The following is a 21050-nucleotide window of genomic DNA, read 5'->3' on the forward strand; positions in this document are numbered from 1 at the left end:
GCTCCACACTGCGGCGGCACGAACGCAGGATTGAGGGATGCAGCTGGAGTAAAGACAGAGGCCCATGTCCCTCAGACGCCACACGAAATGGGGGTAAGCGCGAGAACAAAGCAGGGTACCCAACGGGGCGTGGCGGGACACCTGGGTGCACACCGCCAGCGCCCGGGAGAGCGAGGGCGGGGAGAGAGGAACCACGCTGAGGCGTGGCGGGATGGGGGCGGGACTTCCGGAATCCATTTGCCTGAGTGGCAGGGGAACCGGAAGTGGGGGAGCTGCTGCTGGTGCTGGGGCCGGAGGAGGGACGCGCCGGAGCGGGACCGACGGGACCGAGCGAGCGACAGACGCGCTACCCGCCGACGCCTCAGTCGCTTGGGGCCCGCACGGACCCTCTACTTCAGTGAGTGCATCCAGGGTCGCAGGGAACCGGTGGCTTAGAGGCAGGGGTCGGAAGGGGCTGCGAGGTGTTATTGTGAGAGGCCCGCGACCTCCCCTCCCCCACCATCGCGGCCCCTCCCCCCACACCGCCCCATCCCGTTGAGGGGGCCTCGCGAGCGCGCACCTTCTCTGCGGGCCCGGCGTCGGCTTCCCAGCACCCGGCGCAGCTAGTTTTCGCTCTGAGAGCCCTTTCCCGACATCCCATACCGAAAGCTGTCGCCTCTCCTCAGCCGCAGGCCGGCGCCTCCACGGCCTTTCCCGGGAGGGTAGCGCGGCGGGCGCCCCGCCCCGCCCTGCCCTGCCCTGCCGGGCCCACCCGCGGTAGGCCTCGCGCACCCCAGCTCGCCCCGGGTGGGCGCTGCAGCTCCTGCCCTGGTCTCCGCTACTGCCTTTTCACTTCATCACAGGGGTCTAACTTCTCACCCTTTTCTCCCCTCGCGTCTGGTCGGAGGCCAAAACCAGTTACTCCCTTGTGTTTTTACCGAGCACTTTTCCCTCCTCCTTTTGTTGAAAAATTTCAACTCTTTAGAAACTTCTCCGTTGCCTCTTAGGATGTGTTTATTCAAAAGGTGCATAGACCGTCACCACTCGGAAGGGATTATTTCTTGGAAGGCTTTCCAGCCCCCATCTCATCTTAGACACGAATGTGCTCGGAGCGGCTGGTGACCTGCGCAAGGTCAGCCAGCTAGATAAACCTGTCAGCGGAGAGGTTTGGGGGGATGTTTTTTTCCTGGCTCACCTTCCGTTTGCCAGATCCGTGCCTTCTGGTCTACAGGTTTGATTGACCCGTTGTGTAGTGACTCATGCTTCTGCTTTTCATAGCTCGCAGGCCAGCGTTGCTTTTCAGAATTTATACACAAACTTAAGAACTAACACGGGGAGCTTTCGCCTCTTTGTAGAGCTTACTCGTAGAGAAAGGAAAGACCACCCGGATCCACCCTAGGACCTCATTTTGTACAGCTTGAAATTACGGGAAGGGGTTGGGCCGAGGGGTAAAGGTGTGGAGAAAGTGGAAGGAGAAAGTGCTTAAGATTGTCTTTGCCTTGGATGTGCCTTGTGTCTTTGGCTTCTTCTGGGCACATTGTTCTGACATAAAGGTTGCCTCCTTGTGGGGGAGAAGGGGAGGATTAGTTGGTTGGCTTGGGCATTTGATCATAAATTATGGAGGTGCTGGACCGGAGGACCCACCCACCAGCCCACGGAGGCTACCGGGTATTCAGGATAAGGGCCGCCTTCCTCTTCAGAATAACCATACCCACTCCCTCTGAAACAAAGTGGAGTCTTAGGTCTCAGTGGAAACATTCTAAATCTCTTAATTCTTGGTTCAGCTTTCTTCCTCCATCTGTTCCTGGTTCAGACTAAAACATCGAACTCAGCTGGAGAAGTTAGAACGCTTTGTTGTTGGAAGTGGTTTCTCATTAAATACATTGCACTATGCTGGTATAAGCACCTGGAAATTCTAGTGCTGTATTGTCATAGTAAGTAGAGAATACAGAAAAGGCGGGAAAATCGTGCAAGTCGGTTACTTCTCATCTTCGCAGAGAACTCACTTTAATGGACAACAGAGCTTCCCCTGGAGTACAGTCTGTTGTGGCAAATTAACAAAACTTGTTCTTTGGACCTTTTATTTGCATTCTGCTTGGTCTTTCTTTCTTTTTTTTTTTTTTTTTGAGACGGAGTCTCTGTCGCCCAGGCTGGAGTGCAGTGGCGCGATCTCTATTCACTGCAACCTCTGCCTCCGGTTCAAGCTTATAGGCATGTGCCACCACACCCAGCTAATTTTGTTTTTTTTTTTTTTTTTTTTTTTTTTTTTTTTTTTTAGTAGAGACGGGGTTTCGCCACGTTGGCCAGGCAGGTCTTGAACTCCCGACCTCAAGTGATCACCCGCCTCGGCCTCCCAAAGTGCTGGGATTACAGGCGCAGGAAACCCAAAGTCACTGAGAAGTTTGTGTCTTACCACTAGGTAGCTCTTAGTTCGTTCTTATTTTATGTGTCCATAAGAGCAGATAATTCTTCATTTCAATTGGAAAGAATACAACAGTTGGAGCCTGAGCAAGATGGCAAGACCTCGTCTTTACGAAATTAAAAAATTAGCCATGTGTGGTGGCGTGCACCTGTAGTCCCAGCTACTCTGGAAGGAAGAAATGGGAGGATCACTTGAGCCCAGGAGATCAAGGCTGCAGTGAGCTGTTACGCCACTTCACTCCAGCTAACGACTGACTGAGACCCTGTCGGGGTAAAAAATAAAAAACAAAATACAGCCCTCTGGGTGCTGTGACTCATGCCTGTAATTTCAGCACTGTGGGAGGCCAAGGCAGCAGGATCACTTGAGCCGAGGAGTTCAAGATCAGCCTGAACAATATGGTGAGATCCCCATCTACAAAAAAAAAAAAAAAGGTCAGGCAGCTATTCAGGAGGATCGCTTGAGTGCAGGAGGCAGGAGGCGGAAACTGCAGTGAGCCATGAATTCTCCACTGTGCTTCAGCCTGGGCATCAGAGTGAAGCCCTATCTCAAAAAAAAAAAGGTCGGCCGGGCATGGTGGCTTACGCCTGTAATCCCAGCACTTTGGGAAGCCAAGGTGGGTGGATCACCTGATATCAAGCATTCAAGACCACCCTGACCAATATGATGAAACCCCGTCTTTACTAAAAATACAAAAATTAGCTGGGCATGGTGGCAGGCACCTGTAATCCCAGTACTCGGGATGCTGAGACAGGAGAATTGCTTGAACCCGGGAGGCGGAGGTTGCAGTGAGCCACGGTCTCGCCATTGTACTCCAGCCTGGGCAACAAGAGCGAAACTCTGTCTCAAAAAAAGAAAAGCCAGTTTAATTTTTATTTTTGAGACAGGGTCTTGCTCTGTCCCTGAGGCTGGAGTGCAGTGGCGCACCACCCCCCACCAGCTAATTGTTGTGTTTTCTGTAGAGATAGTTTCACCATGTTACCCAGGCTGAGCTCAAACTCCTGGGCTCAAGCAGTCCACCTGCTTTAGTGTCCCGGAGTGCTGGGATTACAGGCATGAGACACTGTACCCAGCCACAACAGTTTCTCTGATTTCCAAATTGTTTGAATCCTCTATATGCATAGTCTTCTAGGTTGTGCATTTCCAGCTTTGTTCTTAAAGAGGAGATTGTGTGAGTTTGTGGCTCAGTTTTTCTTTTCCTGGTGTTTAAAAATGTTACCAAGCCATGGGCATCAGTAAAACTGAAAGCTGCTTTGTAATAAGATTTTGATTGACAAAATAATACAAAATCAGAGTCAGAAGACACAAAGAAACACATTTCTGCTCAGATACTTTGCCATTGTAGGGGAAGAAGGATCACCTTGTATTCATAGCTATAGAAAAAAAAGATTGTGTAATTGGGAATATTTTGTGACCTCCCAGTTCTGCCTGCTTTGTAGCTTCAGATAAGTGACATTTTGTTCCTCGGTTTCTCTATCTGTGTGCCTTTTTTATTTTCCCATGAAGAAATTTAGGGTTGAGATGGAAATGTTTTGCTCAGGGTATCAGAATGCCATTAAATTTGGGTAGTAGAAAGTATAAGTGAAACAACTTAGTAAATTAGAATTTGTCTTTTTTTCTTTTAGATGGAATCTTGCTCTGTCACCCAGAGTGGGGTGCAGTGGTGTGATCTCTGCTCACTGCAACCCCCATCTCCTGGGTTCAAGAGATTCTCATGCCTCAGCCTCCTGAGTAGCTGGGATTACAACTATGTGCCACCCAACCTGGCTAATCTTTTGTATTTTTAGTGGAGATAGGATTTCACCATGTTGGCCAGGCTGGTCTCGAACTCCTGACCTCAGGTGATCCTCCCGTCTCGGCCCCCCAAAATGCTGGGATTACAGGTGTCAGCCACTGCGCCTGGCCTCCATATGGTAATCAGAACATAACATCATTTGCTCAATAGTAGGCTTTGGAAGTCTATCACTCTGGTTTCAAATCCCACCTGTCCTGTCTTGTTTACCAGCTCTACTGTCATGGAGAAGTTTCCTTAGGTCTCTCTGAGCATCACGTTTATTTAAATAACAATGCTCCTAGCACAGGGTCTGGTAAATAATAAGTTCTTAATAAATGTTATTTTAGATCAGTTGTTTGTCTGTTGGATGAACTCTGAAAATCCATGCCTGTTTATTGAATTGTAGCTCTAAGCTGGGAGTGGTAGTGTGTCCTGTAGTCCCAGCTACTTGGGAAGCTGAGGCAGGAGGATCACTTAAGCCTAGGAGTTTGAATCCAGCCTGGACAACATAGTGAGACCCTTCTCTTAAAGTAATAAAGAGATCGTATAATTTGTGTAGATCATTGGTCTTGAAAGAGTATATGCACCCTCTGGGGATGCATAAGATGATCCATTGGAATATAGGGAAAAAATCTCAGAACATTTATTTACTTAGAGACAAGGTCTCACTGTCACTCAGGCTGGAGTGCAGTAGCATGATCACAGCTCACTACAGCCTCCACCTCCTGGGCTCAAGCGATTCTCCTGCCTCAGCTTCCCGAGTAGCTGGGATTACAGGCATGCACCACAACACCTGCCAATTTTTTTTTGTATTTTTAGTAGAGATGGATTTCGCCTTTTTGGTCAGGCTGGTCTTGAACTTCTGACCTCAGGTAATCTACCTGCCTCGGGCTCCCAAAGTGCTAGGATTACAGGCGTGAGCCACTGCGCCCAGCCCAAGCAATCCTGACTCAGCTTGCTGAGTAGCCGAGACTATAGGCATTACCATGCCAGGCTAATTTCTTCAATTTTTTGTAGAGACGGGGTCTCATTATGTTGCTCAGGATAGTCTCAAACTCCTGGACTCAAGTCATCTTCCTGCCTCGGCCTCCCAAAGTGCTGAGATTATAAGTGTGAGCCACCACACCTGGCTGAAATCTAACTTTTAAAAGAATTTAATTAAAAAAAAGTTTTCTAATCTTTTTTTTTTTTTTTTTTTTGAGCTGGAGTCTTGCTCTGTCCCCCAGGCTGGAGTGCGGTGGCGCGATCTCGGCTTACTGCAAGCTCCACCTCCCGGGTTCACGCCATTCTCCTGCCTCAGCCTCCCAAGTAGCTGGGACTACAGGCACCCGCCACCAAGCCCAGCTAATTTTTTTTTTTTGTATTTTTAGTAGATACGAGGTTTCACCATGTTAGCCAGGATGGTCTCAATCCCCTGACCTCGTGATCCGCCTGCCTCGGCCTCCCAAAGTGCTAGGATTACAGGCGTGAGCCACCGTGCCCGGCCAAAAGTTTTCTAATCTATAAAAGGAAAAAATAGGCTTCACTATAATTTAAGATTCACATGAACAGTAATTAGCATGTTTATATACAAATGTATAGGTAGTGGGGTGCATTTCAAAAATACGCTAGGCTGGGCAGGATTCTAGGCCGAGCTCAGGAGTTCGAGACCAGCCTGGGCAACATGGAGAAACCTTGTCTGTATAAAAGAAAAATACAAAAGTTAGCTGGGCTTGGCGGTGCATGCCTGTAGTCCTGGCTACAGGCCGGGACTTCACCTCAAAAAAAAAAAAAGACCCTGTCTTAAAAAACTTTTATTAACTAACATGTAAGTTTTAATTCGATTTAAGCCTAGAATTGAACTTAGACCCAAATAAACTTTTATGTAGAAAGTATAGAGTGTTTTACTGGTTTAAAAATAAAGCAAAACCTCCCACATTGTTTAATAATTTTTTGGTTGTTGTTTGTTTGAGATGAAGTCTTGCTCTGTTGCTGCAACTTCCGCCTCCCAGGTTCCAGCGATTCTCTTGCCCCAGTCTCCCGAGTAGCTGCAACTTACAGGCGTGTTCCACCATGCCTGGCTTATTTTTGTATTTTTTGTAGAGACGGGGGTTTCACCACGTTGGCCAGGCTGGTCTTGAACTCCTGACCTCAAGCAATCCACCTGCTTTGGCTTCCCAAAGTGCTGGGATTACAGGCATGAGCCACTGCACCCAGCCGATAATTTTTTTTTTTTTTTTTTTTTAAATCATGATGATATTCTAGTGTCGTTTAGAACTGAGCTAATTTGTTTGCATAATTAGTATTATTTGCTTCTGTAATTTATTTTTCTTGAGTGAAGGTATGCTTTCATGTTTGGGGCTTGGTACTTTGTGATTCTAAAAAACTACTGCCTTGGCAATGTAGTGTGTTTTGTGTACTCAGTAAATATGTATATTGAATGAATATAACTCGATCTTTTTTCTGAGAAAGCTTAGCTGTATTTGAGGATGGCAAGGGAAAGAAAAAGATTGCTTATGTAGAAGATGACCTCCTTTTCTTCAGGAGATCGAGACCATCCTGGCTAACACGGTGAAACCCCCTCTCTGCTAAAAATACAAAAAAATTAGCCGGGCGTGGTGGCAGGCACTTGTAGTCCCAGCTACTTGGGAGGCTGAGGCAGGAGAATGGCGTGAACCCAGGAGGCGGAGCTTGCAGTGAGCCGAGATTGCGTCACTGCATTCCGGCCTGGGCGACAGAGCAAGACTCCATCTCAAAAAAAAAATAAAAAAAGATGACCTCCTTTTCTATAAACCACAAAACCCCAGATTTTTTTGTTTTTCATAGCCGTTTGCATTTGGAGCTTAATGTTTCTATTGTATATTCTCCAGAATTGATTGAAAGTAGTCTGGTTTCTTATTTGTCTTTCTATTTATAGAAGCTTAGCAATTATAATTTTGCCGAATTTTACTTACTAGATGACATACTTGGACTCATCATTACTAAAATTTTTTCTTTTTTTTTTTCTTTTTTGAGATGGAGTCTGGCTCTGTCACCCAGGCTGGAGTGCAGTGATGTGATCTCAGCTCACTGCAACCTCCACCTCCTGGGTTTAAGCAATTCTCCTGCCTCACCCTCCTGAGTAGCTAGAACTAGAGGCATGCGCCACCACACCCAGCTAATGTTCGTATTTTTAGTAGAGACGGGGTTTCACCATGTTGGCCAGGATGGTCTCAGTCTCCTGACCTCGTGATCTGCCCGCCTCGGCCTCCCAAAGTGCTGCGTGAGCTACCGCGCCCAGCCATCATTACTAAAATTTTCTTAGTGGAAACTTATCAAAAATAAAAATACCTAGTAAACATTTGTCAAAAACCAGTGCCAAGGCCTATGACTACTTTTGTCATAATCTGTACTACAGTTATTTGTGTGATGTTTATTTAGTAACCAGTGGATTGTAATCATTGCAGTAGTAATTCTGTAAGTCTTTTTTTTTTTTTTGAGACAGAGTCTTGCTCAGTCACCCAGGCTGGAGTGCAGTGGCACAATCTCGGCTCACTGCAAGCTCCGCCTGCACCTCCTGGGTTCACGCCATTCTTCTGCCTCAGCCTCCCAAGTAGCTGGGACTACAGGTGCCTGCCACCACACCTGGCTAATTTTTTTGTATTTTTAGTAGAGGCAGGGTTTCACCATGTTAGCCAGGATGGTCTTGATCTCCTGACCTCGTGATCCACCCGCCATCTAGCCTCCCAAAGTGCTGGGATTACAGGCGTGAGCCACCCTGCCAGGCCAGTAATTCTGTAACTCTTAACGGTAGTAAGTGTGTAACTCTTAACAGTAGTAAGTGTGTAACTTTTAACAGCTGAAAAGCCTCTGATGTAGATTTTACTGTACCTTAAGTGTCTAATAACTGCTCGTGTCACTTGGTACTTACAGTAACATAATCACAAAAAACTAATAGGTATAAAGTATATACTTGGAGGAGATTTTTTTAAATGTACTGCACTGCAACTAAGTCATATTCAAAGCTGTCTGGCAGTTTAGTGGTGCTGTATTTATGGGACTTAGTCATGTTCTGGAATTCATCTCTACAAAAAGTAATTGTTTCTGTTTAGTTTCCCAGTTGTTTCTAGGCAAACCACATAAAACTTAAATTATTATTTAAAGCCTGATGTGTATAATAATATTTAAGTGGTAACAAACCTTCCTGTTAACAAATGAAACATGACGTAGACATTTTTTCTCAGGTGTAGAATGAGCCAAGGAGACTCAAACCCAGCAGCTATTCCGCATGCAGCAGAAGATATTCAAGGAGATGACCGATGGATGTCTCAGGTAAAAGGAAGTGCATGTGTATCTTTCACATGAGTTGAGTCTCTCCAGTTTTTTGTCTGTTTTTAGTTTTTCAGACAGGGTCTCACTGTGTTGCCCAGGCCGACCTCAAACTGCGGGGCTCAAGTGATCCTTCCACTTCAGCCTCCCATATTGCTGGGACTAGTGGCACATATCAGTATGCCTGGCTTCTTCAATTTTTTTAAGGTCTTTTGACCAAAACTGCAAAGGGGCAATTAAAACAAAACAAAACAAAACAAAAAATTCTAGGCTGGGCATGGTGGCTCACGCCTGTAATCCCAACACTTTGGGAGGCCGAGGTGGGTGGATCACAAGGTCAGGAGTTTGAGACCAGAATGGCCAATATGGTGAAACCCATCTCTACTAAAAGTAAGTTAGCCGGATGTGGTGGCAGGCGCCTATAGTCCCAGTTACTCAGGAGGCTGAGGCAGGAGAATCGCTTGAACCCAGGAGGCGGAGGTTGCAGTGAGCCGAGATTGTGCCACTGCACTCCAGCCTGGGCGACAGAGCAAGACTGCATCTCAAAAAAAACAAAAACTGTAACCCTGTGACCCGTGACAGCTTGTACAAAGGGGGATTTTAATAGTCAACAAGAATTTGTTACTGTAAGTAAAAATGTAATGTTACAAATGTCCTGCCTCTTTACCATTCTGATGTTGGAACTGGGAAATATTTTTTTTTTTTTTTTTTTTTTTTTTTGAGACAGAGTCTTGCTCTGTCGCCCAGGCTGGAGTGCAGTGGTGCAATCTCGGCTCACTGCAAGCTCCGCCTCCCGGGTTCACGCCATTCTCCTGCCTCAGCCTCTCCGAGTAGCTGGGACTACAGGCGCCCGCCACCACGCCCGGCTAATTTTTTGTACTTTTAGTAGAGACAGGGTTTCACCATGGTCTCGATCTCCTGACCTCGTGATCCGCCCGCCTCGGCCTCCCAAAGTGCTGGGATTACAAGCGTGAGCCACCGCGCCCAGCCGGAACTGGGAAATATTTAAAGTTTTTTTATTTTGCAGTAATTTCAAAACTACACAAATGTTACAGAAATTTAGAAAGAATTATCTTCATCTAGACTCACCAATTGTTAACATTTTACTGTATCTGCCTAATTATTGTGTCTATATCTATTTTGTTTTAGTTTTTTGTTGTTGTTGTTGTTGGTTTTTTGAGACGGAGTCTCACTCTTGCCCAGGCTGGAGTGCAGTGGGCAATCTTGGCTCACTGCAACCTCCACCCCCCTGCCACCCCAGGTTCAAGATATTCTTTTTTTTTTTTTTTTTTTTTGAGACGGAGTCTCGCTGTCGCCCAGGCTGGAGTGCAGTGGCACGATCTTGGCTCACTGCAAGCTCCGCCTCCTGGGTTCACGCCATTCTCCTGCCTCAGCCTCCCGAGTAGCTGGGACTACAGGCGCCCGCTACCACGCTCAGCTAATTTTTGTATTTTTAGTTGAGACAGGGTTTTGCCATGTTGGCCAGGCTGGTTTCAAACTCCTGACCTCAAGTGATCTGCCTGTCTCAGCCTCCCAAAGTGCTGGGATTACAGGCGTGAGCCATAATGCCCTGCTGTGTCTATATCTATTTCTATATGTATGTACTAACATAGTGGTTTTTTCTGAAGCATTTGCACTCATTTCCCTTACCCCTGAATATTTCAACATGTTTTCTTAAAAACAAGGACTTTTCCTAAATAACTATAGGATAGTTACTAAGATCATGAAATGTAATATTGATATAATACTATTACTTAATCCAAAGACCATATTCAGATTTCTCCACTTGTCCAAGTAATTTTTTTTTTTTTTTTTTTAAGACAGGGCAGTATACAGTGGCTCATGCCTGTAATCCCAGCACTTTGGGAGGCCAAGGCAGGTTTGGAAGTCAAGGCGGGAGGATCACTTGAGCCCAGGATATCAAGGCTACAATGAACTATAATTGTGCCACTGCACTCCAGCCTGGGTGACAGATTGAGACCTTATCTCAAAAAGAAAAAAAAGGAAGTATACCACAGTTGATTTGCCCATTTTCTCTTTTATGGACATCTGGATCATTTATACCTTTATGAATAGTAACTAGGCCAGGAGTAGTGACTCACACCTGTAATCTCAGCACTTTGGGAAGCTGAGGCAGGTGAATGGCTTGAGCCCAGGAGTTCAAGACAAAGGAAAGGAAAAGAAAAGAAAAGTAGTAACTAAACTAGGTATCTTCATTATTCTTGTCTTAAGTTAATAGGCTTCAATGAGCCCTGGCTGTAGAAAAATCAGTCAAATGGAAGAAAAACATAGACAAATATTTTTAAAATTTTTTGGAGACAGAGTCTTCGCTCTGTCAACCATGCTGGAGTGCAGTGGCACCATTACAGCTTGCACCATTACTGCAGCCTTGGCTTCCTGGGCTTAAGTGGTCCCCCTCTGCTTCTCAAGTAGCTGGGACCACAGGTGCATGCCACTATGCTGGACTAATTTTTTTTATTATTTTTTTGTGGAGATAGGGTCTCACTATATTGCCCAGGCTGATGATCTTGAACTCCTGGCCTCAAGTGATCCTCCTGCCTCAGCCTCCCAAAGTGTTGGCATTACAGGCATGAGCCACCGTGCCTGACTTTAAAAATCTTTTAAGCACTGCATACTGAAATATTTATACTTGGAATGATATATTCTCAATTTGCTTCAAAATAACCTGGGGATGGAGTGGGGCAGTAGTTGGGAGTATGACGGAAAGAATGCAGGCCATAAATGATTGCTGTAGCTGGTAATTGATACATGGAGGTTCATTCTCTCTGAATGGAGATGTTATTCTCTCTGCTTTTGTATACATTTGATATTTTCTGTAATAAAAAGGTTTTGTTTTGTTTTTTGTTTTTGAGATGGAGTCTCACTGTGTTACCCAGGCTGAAGTGCAGTGGCGTGATCTTGGCTCGCTGCAGCTTCTACCTCCTGAATAGCTGGGATTACAGGCCCCCACCTCCATGCCCGGCTAATTTTTGTGGTTTTTTTAGTAGAGACGAACGAAGTTTCGCCATGTTGGTCAAGCTGGTCTTGAACTCCTGACCTCCGGTGATCCATGCACCTTAGCCTCCCAAAGTGCTGGGATTACAGGCGTGAGCCACCACATGCCTGGCCTAAAAGGTTTTCTTAAGGGTAGTGTTGAAAGACTTGCCAAATATAATAGAAATCGTATCAAAACATATTAACCAGAAAAGGCTCAGCAGCAGACTAAGGAAAATATACACAGTAAATATTATAGATGAAGCATAGATATATTATCAATGAAAATATCCTAAAGGAACTAGTATATAAGTATTTCAGTAGACATGATAGAAGTGTTTAACTTTGTTTCCAAAAAGTGTAAATTAAAACATTAGGAAGAGAAAGAGAAATGTTAATATCTAATTCAGGTTCAAGTACAGTAAAACCAGTTCTAATATATTGCTGGAGTCCTTACAGATTGGTATATAGCCCTTTTGTTAAGAATTTGGAAATATGTCCAAAATCCATAAAAATACTGATTTCCTTTGACTAAGAATCTCCAACGTAGGAAAAATTATATATATATATATATATATATATATATATATATATCCCTTTATCACACTTATTAGATTCACAAAAAGAGGCCACTGGCAAGTCTGTCCACAGGAAGGAGAGTGTGACCTGGGAGGCTGAGGCAAGAGGATTGCTTAAGCACAGGAGTTCAAGACCAGCCTGGGCAACATAGACCCTCATTCCCCTCACCCCCCAAAAAAAGCAAACAAAAATGTGGCGTTGAGTGCATTCAGTAGAGTATATTAGGTGTAGTGGCTCATACCTGTAGTCCCAGCACTTTGGGAGGCTGAGGCCAGTAGATTGTTTGAGGCCAGAAGTGCAGCCTAGGAAACACACGAAGACCCTGACTCGACAAAAAATAGAAAAAAAAATTCACTGGGCATGGTGGTGTGTGCCTGTAGTCCCAGCTACTAGGGAGGCCAAGGCAGGAGGATTGCTTGAGTCTGGGAGTTTAAGGCTGTAGTAAGCTGTGATCATGCACTGCACTCCACCCTCGGTGACAGAGCAAGACCCTGTCTCTAAAAAAGAATATATGGCCATTAAAAGTTATGATTATAAAAACTAGGTTGCTACACAGAAAAATGGTTCTAGTATGATGTTAAGTGCAACTGTAACAGCTACCATTTATCAAGTACCTAGTGGGTTCCAGTCGATAGCTGGGACTCTTAAACAACTCTAAAATGGAGTTGCCAGCAGATGTTAAAACCAAGACACAAATTATGTACTTGCTTAAGATCACTGGACTAGAAAGTAGGTAAGCTAGAATTTGAATGTTGGTTTTTCTGGCCCCAGACATATAGTGCCAGAAAGTGGTGTCCATGATGCTTAAACTATGTAAGAGGGGTAACAGAGGATGTGAAAAAAGATGAGGAGAAAATCTCAAGCATGGCCATAGTTACTAGGTTAAGGTGGTAGGATTATAGATGTGTTGTTTTGGTCCTTTCTATTTTTCCAAATTTGTTACAACTATTATACTTTAGGAGAAAAGTACTAGAACCTTTAGCATAGCAGTCTTAAATTCCACGACACTCTACAAATGCAAGCTATTTTATTGGTGTTGAAAGGTAGTTGGGGCCGGGCACGGTGGCTCAGGGCTGTAATCTCAGCACCTTGGGAGGCAGAGGTGAGTGGATCACTTGAGTTCCAGACCAGCCTGGGAAAACAACAAAACCCCATCTCTACAAAAAATAGCAAAAAAAAAAAAAAAAAAAAGCCGGATATGGTGAAATGCGCCTGAGGCTGAGGCAGGGAGGATCATGTAAGCCCTCCCCAGCCTGAGCCTGGGAGGTTGGGGCTGCAGTGAGCTGTCAGTCACAGCTGCCACTGTACTCCAGTAGTCTGGGTGACAGAGTGAAACCCTGTCTCAAAATCTCAAAAAAAAAAAAAAAAAAAAAAAAGGTAGTTGGTACTACAGTACCTGCAATAGGGAGTTGACATGATAGGAAAAATCACCTATTCACTAAACTGTTATTCTTGCTCATATCTCCTCAGTTTAAAAATATTTACTGAAACAATAGTAATGTTTAAAATACGTGTTTGCACAAAATATGGAAGCAAGGAAAAAGCGGTCCCTAATCATGTCACCCTAAGAAAGGAAGTGTTTGTTTTCTTTTTTTAAATAAGTAAATGAATATATAGATATATATAGATACATAGATAGATATATAGATATATAGATATAGATAGATATAGATAGATATATAGATAGATATATATAGATGTATATAGATAGATATATATAGATGTATATATAGAGATATATATATAGATATATATATATAGTTTGTTTGTTTAGAGATGGGGTTTTGCCATGTTGCCCAGGCTGGTCTTGAACTCCTGAGCTCATGTGGTCTGCTCACTTTGGCTTCCCAAAGGCCTGGGATTACAGGCGTGAGCCGCCGCACCTGACCAGAGGTGTTTTCATAATCTGTAAAATTATTTCCAGAAGTATTTTTGTCACTTTACATTTCACCTGTGGATGAATATCTGAGTTTTACCACAGCCTCATCTGCATTGGTATTGTCAACAGAAATACTTACATAGTAACTCTTCCTTAATTCCTAAGGGAAACAAAGTTGAATGCAGAGTTTGAGAAAAGGAAACAGCATTGGAAACCTGGGCGTGATAGAGCATACCTGTAGTCCTAGCTAGTTGGGAGGCTAATGCAGGAGGGTCACTTGAGCCCGGGAATTCTTTCCAGTCTGGGCAACATAGTGAGACCCCATCTTTGGGAAAAAAAAAAAAGAGAGTAGGCGTTTTCCTAGACGTACATTACAGACCTAGAGCATTGTATAAATTTGTTTAAGGGATGAATATAAAAGTTTAAACTGGCCTGGCGCGGTAGCTCTCGCCTGTAATCCCAGCACTTTGGGAGGCTGAGGCGGGTGGATCACCTGAGGTCAGGAGTTCGAGACCAGCCTGACCAACGTGGTGAAGCCCCGTCTCTACTAAAAATACAGAAATTAGCTGGGCATGGTGGTGGGCGCCTGTAATCCCAGCTACTCGGGAGGCTGAGGCACAAGAATTGGTTGAACCCGGGAGGTGGAGGTTGCAGTGAGCTAAGATCGTGCCACTACACTCCAGCCTGAGTGATAGAGTGAGATTCCATCTCCAAAAAGTAAAATAAAACAAAAATAAAAAGTTTAAAGTATGTTCTTTAGCATTGATGGGTAAAATTTGTTTTCTTTTTTCTTTCTTTCTCTTCTTCATAGTGAAGGGGTCTCATGATGTTGCCCAGGCTGGTCTCAAATGCCTGGGCTCAAGCTATCCTTCACACCTTGGCCTCCTAAAGTGCTAAGATTATGGACATGAGCCACCACACCTGGCCAAAATCCATTTTAGAAAGTGTCTTGTGCCTTTATAACTTTCAAAAGAGGCACTCTGGGAGGAGATTACCACTGTTTATAAACTTGGATTTGATTGGAAAGGATTGAGTCCTAGTTTGCCAGTGTCTCACATTTGGAAGTTAACGGATATTTTCAGTCTGCATTCAAATAAAATACATGGATCCTGATTGGATCATAGTTGAAAAAATGATATAATACTTTATCGAGCTCTTGGAGCCATTTGAAAAATTGAATGTGGACTGAATATTAGATGTTATGGGATTTTTTTTTTCCTAGTTATGGTAATAGTTTGTAGGCTTTTTTTTTTTTTTTTTTTTTAAGATGGAGTTTCGCTCTTGTTGCCTAGGCTGGAGTGTAATGGCACGATCTCGGCTCACCGCAACCTCCATCTCCCAGGTTCAGGCGATTCTCCTGCCTTAGTCTCCTGAGTAGCTGGAACTACAGGCACCTGCCACCACACGTGGCTAATTTTTGTATTATTATTAGAGACGGGGTTTCACCATGTTGGCCAGGCTGGTCTGGAACTCCCAACCTCAGGTGATCTGCCCATCCAGGCCTCCCAAAGTGCTGGGATTACCGGTGTAAGCCACCACACCCAGTTTGGTTTTATAAGAGGATGTTCTTACTCTTAGGAAATGCATGCTGATTAGGGGTGAAGAATCATAATGTTTGCATTTTACTTCACAAATGGTCCAGCAAACATGCACATATACATAGAAACAAAGCAAACATGGGAAAATACTATTAGTTGTTGAATACAAGAGGCAGATGTATATGTGTTCATTGTAATATGTCAACTTTTCTGTGTATCTGCAATTTTCTTAATAAAAGTTTGAGGAAAAGATAAACTTCTAAACAGCATGTTACATGTATTTTTCTATTCTGGTTTTAGTAGAATTCTGGGTTCCTTGAGAGTACTAGAATGCTCAGTATGGTAAAGGTGAGAAGAAAGTTCAAACAGTTAATTTATAGAATGAGAGGAATAAGCTTTGGGGATAGACTAAAAAAAGTTTAACAACAGTAACTGGTTTGACAGCTGTTCTTTCTAGGCCAAGAAGTCTCACAGGGAAAGAAATACCAGTTTTTTAATTAAAAAAAATATTTTTTTGGCTGGATGTGTGGCCCACACCTGTAATCCCAGCACTTTGGAAGGCTGAGGTGGGCAGACTGCTTGAGCTCAGGAGTTCGAGACTAGCCTGGGCAACATGGTAAAACCTCGTCTCTACCAAAAAAATACAAAAATTTAACCAGGCATGGTGGCATGAGCCTATAGTCCCAGCTACTCAGGTGGCTGAGGTGGGAAGATGGCTTGAGCCCCTGAAGCAGAAGTTGCAGTGAGCCAAGATCACGCCACTGTACTTCAGCCTGGGTGAGAGAGCCAGACCCTGTCTTAGAAAAAAAAAAAGAAGAAAGTTGTTTTTGTGGAGATGGGATCTTGATATATTACCCAGGCTGATCTCAAACTCCTGACCTCAAGTGATTCTCCTGCCTCGGCCTCCCAAAATGTTGAGAGTACAAACATGGGCCACCACACCCGGCCAGAAGTGCCAGTTAATAATTTTTTTTTTCTTCTTCAAACCAGCACAACAGATTTGTTTTGGACTGTAAAGACAAAGAGCCTGATGTACTGTTTGTGGGAGACTCCATGGTGCAGTTAATGCAGCAATATGAGGTAAAGGTGGAAGGGGTGAGCGTGGTTCTTGGCTACTCATGTATATCCATTCATTACTAATTGACTTTCGTTCTGAGCTGAACTTACTTATTTGTGAGTCTTAGAGAAGCCCTAATTGAGGTTTTAAGAGAAATCAAAGCTACCTAAAGGGATTTTCTTTTCTTTCTTTTAACTTGGACACGTTCTGATCTGAAGCATTGTTTATAATGAAACTTCCTCTTCTACTCTGGTTTCCAAGAGGCTTAATGTTATATTTGTTTATATTTGCTCTAGTCAGATTGTCAGTTATTATTCGTATCTTAGTATTTCCTATTTGTATTTGCTAATAACATATTTATCCTAGTCATGATTCTTATTTATGTTTTGCCATTTTCCTATTTCATATATTTTTGTAGTAAGCTATTGCCAATCTTCTTTTAGGGTTTAGGCATTCTTCCATGGGAAATTTATTTATTTATTTATTTATTTAATTTATTTTTTTGAGACAGAGTCCCACTCCATCGCCGAGGCTGGAGTGCAGTGGCACAATCTCAGGCTCGAGATTCTCATACCTCAGTCCCTGAGTAGTTGGGATTATAGGCATGTGCCACCATGCCTGACTGATTTTTGTATTTTTAGTAAAGATGGGGTTTCACTATGTTGGCCAGGCTGGTCTCGAACTCTTGGCCTCAAATGATCCATGTGCCTTGGCCTCCCAAAGTCCTGGGATTACAGGCATGGGCCACTGTGCCCAGCCCCAAGGGAAATTTAAAAGAAAAGATAGCTTTTTTTTTTTTTTTTTAAGCTCTAGCACTCTAAATTTCTTCATCTCTTGTTTCTACTTCACCCTGTTTCTGTAGTTCAATAAGTGGAAAGGAGAGTTTGTTGAGTTGACAGCTTAATTATTAATGTTGGTACCTGTTCGGGGGCATCAGATTGAGTTGTGACTCATTTCTTGAGCTGAGACCTAAGGCTACATTAAGAACTGAGTTACACAATGGTATCTTCAAAGCCCTTAAACAGTGAGTGTCACACCATTGCAGTGTTATCTTTGAATACAGAAAAAGGAAATTAATGCCTTGCAACACATTGCAGTTGAAAGATTAAACTTTCCCCTAGTTTTAGCTACACTAAATCAAGTTTTTCATTTTTTAGATATGGCGAGAGCTTTTTTCCCCACTTCATGCACTGAATTTTGGAATTGGGGGAGATACAACAAGACATGTTTTGTGGAGACTAAAGAATGGAGAACTGGAGAATATTAAGCCTAAGGTGAAATGAAAGTTACTTGTCAATGTCATTAATCTTAAGTCTGTTTTGGATAGTTAAATTGTCTAAAACTGATAGTAAAAAAAAATTTGCATCTTTAAAGACCTATTTCACTATTTTTTTCATGCCTCTTTAAGGTAAATGATACTGTCATTGCTTAAGAATATGCCAAAATATATAATTAAGAAACTAGTGAATTGTTTGCCTACTGGGTTGTATTTATAATTGTTATAATTACTTTCTTAAGTTGAAGGAAGAGTTTCTTTTTTGTTGGTTGTTTTGTTTTGTTTTGTTTTGAGACGGAGTCTTGCTCTGTCACCCAGGCTAGAGTGCAGTGGTGTGATCTCAGCTCACTGCAACCTCCGCCTCTTGGGTTCAAGTGATTCTCCTGCCTCAGCCTCCCGAGTAGCTGGGATTACAGGTGCCGCCACTGTGCCCGGCTAATTTTTGTATTTTTGGTAGAGATGGGGTTTCACCATCTTGGCCAAGCTGGTCTTCAACTCATGACCTTGTGATCCACCCGCTTCCTCCCAAAAGTGCTGGAATTATAAGCATGAGCCCCCGCGCCTGGCCAAAGGAAGAGATTTGATGCTAATGAGGTATGCTATTCTGTGGAATGCATAGACCTCGGGCAGTATGAGGGAAAACTGCTCAGAGGTGGGCCATGGGAGCAGGGCCATGACTAACTTTAGGAAGTAATTTTGGATCTGTTTAACCATATAAGCAGGTCAGTAATCGAGGCCTGCAAGTTTATCTGAAGAAAATTAGAAGCAGATGTGAACAAGTGAACATTTCTACCCAGTATCTTATATCATAAATACTCTGAGTTGGCACACTGTATATAATTGTTTCAGCTCCTAGAAAAGAACAAAAACTGAGAAAAATCTGACAAAATGTGCTTTAATTGAAAGTTGTTTGTTTTAAGACAGGTTCTCTCTGTTGCCCAAGCTAGAATGCGGTGGCGTGATTATAGCTCACTGTAACCTCAAACTCTTGGACTTAGTTGATCCTATGGCCTCAGCCTCCCAAATAGCTAGGACTGCAGGCATGTGCCACCATGCTCAGCTAATTTTTAAATTTCTTTTTGTAGACAGGGACTTGGTCTTGCTATGTTGCCTAGGCTGGTGTCAAACTCCTGGCCTCAGATGATGATCCTCCCGCCCCGGCCTCCTAAAATACTGGGATTATAGGGTTCAGCTACCATGTGAGACTGTGATTTTTTTTCTTTTCTCTAAAGAGAAAAACTTGATGGATTGGCGTGGTGGGTTATGCCTGTAATCCTAGCATTTTGGGAGGCTGAGGCGCACGGATCACTTGAGGCTAGGAGTTCACGACCACCCTGGCCAACATGGTGAAACCCTGTCTCTAGTAAAAAAAAAAAAAAAAAAAAAAAAAAAAAAAAAAAAAAAAAAAAAAAAAAAAAAAGAGCCAGGCAGGTGTCACACACCTGTAATCCTAGCTACTTAGGAAGCTGAGGCAGGAGAATCACTTGAACCCGTGAGATGGAGGTTGCAGTGAGCCAGGATCACACCACTGCACTCCAGCCTGGGTGACAGAGCAAGACTCCGTTTCAAAAATAAATAAATAGAAAAATTTGTTAAAATTGCATCCAGCCTCCACCTCTGTGACTGTTTTCCTTGAGTGCACCTGTGTATTTATACCATGACAGGGTCTTGCCCTGTCACCCAGGCTGGAGTGCAGTGGCATGATCATGGCTCACTTGCAGCCTTGAACTCCTGGGCTGAAGCAATCTTCCCACCTCAGTGTCCCAAAGCATTGAGATTATAGATGTGACCCACTGCGCCTGGCCAGGTTTTATTTTTATACAGTTGATTAATCTTTTTTGTATAATTTTTGGATTTTGAGAAATCAGCTTCCTACTGCATGATGATATAATTCTCTCTTGTTTCCTCCTAGTACAATTTTACCACTTAAACATTATTCCCCTTGGAATTTATCCTGATACATGATATGAGGCATAAATCGATGCATTAAGATGTTTGCCCTGGCTGAGTGTGGTGGCTCAACATTTGTAATCCCAGCATTTTGGGAGGCCAAAGAAAGATGGATTGAGCCCAGGAGTTTAAGACCAGTCAGGGCAATATAGCATGACTGTCTCTCTTAAAAGAAAATTTAGTAGGATAGCTGCCCAGCTGAAGTTTGCCAACACCATTTGAAAAGTTTATCTTTCCTTCTTTGCTTTTTGAAATAAGATTTTCGGCTGGGCGTGGTGGCTCACACCTGTAATCCCAGCACTTTGGGATGCCAAGGTGGGTGGATTACCTGAGATCAGGAGTTTGAGACCAGCCTGGGCAACATGGTGAAACCCCGGTCTCTACTAAAAATACAAAAATTAGCTGCTTGTGGCGGCACATGCCTGTAGTCCCAGCTACTCGGGAGGCTGAGGCGGGAGAATCACTTGAACCTGGGAGGCGGAGGTTGCAGTGAGCCGAAATGGTGCCACTGCACTCCAGTCTGGGTGATAGAGCGAGACCCCATCTCAAAAAAAAAAAAAAAAGAAAGAAAAAGATTTTCATCTAAATGTTGGACACTCCTTTATTCCTGGGTATTTATCTCCTCCTTCCCCCCTTTTTTCTTCAATTGCAGGTCATTGTTGTCTGGGTAGGAACAAATAACCACGAAAATACAGCAGAAGAAGTAGCAGGTGGGATCGAGGCCATTGTACAACTTATCAACACAAGGCAGCCACAGGCCAAAATCATTGTACTGGTATGTAGTCTTTGGTGGGTGGAGAGTTTGTTATCTTTAGGTCAGCTGAGGAATATTTTTAGAAATGTGATTGCTGGTGAATATTAGAGAACCTTGAGGTGGAAGCAGTTTATCATACTTTCGTTGACCTCTTCTTTAATGTATCTTACTGTCTTACTGGTTTCGTCATTCCCCATACTAGCTGTGGGGCCATCTTTTATCCACGCATCCTTGTTTAGAAGTATGGAAGCCGGCCGGGCGCGGTGGCTCACGCTTGTAATCCCAGCACTTTGGGAGGCCGAGGCGGGTGGATCACGAGGTCAGGAGATCGAGACCACGGTGAAACCCCGTCTCTACTAAAAATACAAAAAATTAGCCGGGCGTGGTGGCGGGCGCCTGTAGTCCCAGCTACTCGGAGAGGCTGAGGCAGGAGAATGGCGTGAACCCAGGAGGCAGAGCTTGCAGTGAGCCGAGATTGCGCCACTGCACTCCAGCCTGGGCGACAGAGCGAGACTCCGTCTCAAAAAAAAAAAAAAAAAGAAGAAGTATGGAAGCCGTGGCCGG

General features: G+C 43.8%; 1 protein-coding gene across 6 annotated transcripts in view; it reads left to right on the forward strand.

Moving 5' to 3' along the window:
* Window positions 1-228: 228 nt before the first annotated feature.
* Window positions 229-21050, forward strand: part of PAFAH1B2 (platelet activating factor acetylhydrolase 1b catalytic subunit 2) — a 35143-nt gene continuing 14321 nt past the window's right edge. For 3 of the 6 annotated variants that reach the window (XR_008656769.2, XM_055273287.2, XM_055273286.2), the window contains exons 1-5: window positions 258-397; window positions 8375-8462; window positions 16440-16529; window positions 17664-17780; window positions 20385-20507. Coding sequence is in view for 5 of the 6 variants with exons in the window: in XM_055273287.2 (XP_055129262.1) it covers window positions 8382-8462; window positions 16440-16529; window positions 17664-17780; window positions 20385-20507 (411 nt within the window). In the remaining variant the exon portion in view is untranslated. Of the gene's footprint in view, window positions 398-8374; window positions 8463-16439; window positions 16530-17663; window positions 17781-20384; window positions 20508-21050 lie in introns of all 6 variants that reach the window. The other 3 variants (XM_055273285.2, XM_055273290.2, XM_055273289.2) reach the window with 3 other exon arrangements.

This window comes from Symphalangus syndactylus, chromosome 3 (assembly GCF_028878055.3).
Source record: "Symphalangus syndactylus isolate Jambi chromosome 3, NHGRI_mSymSyn1-v2.1_pri, whole genome shotgun sequence".
NCBI classification, from domain to species: Eukaryota; Metazoa; Chordata; class Mammalia; order Primates; family Hylobatidae; genus Symphalangus; species Symphalangus syndactylus.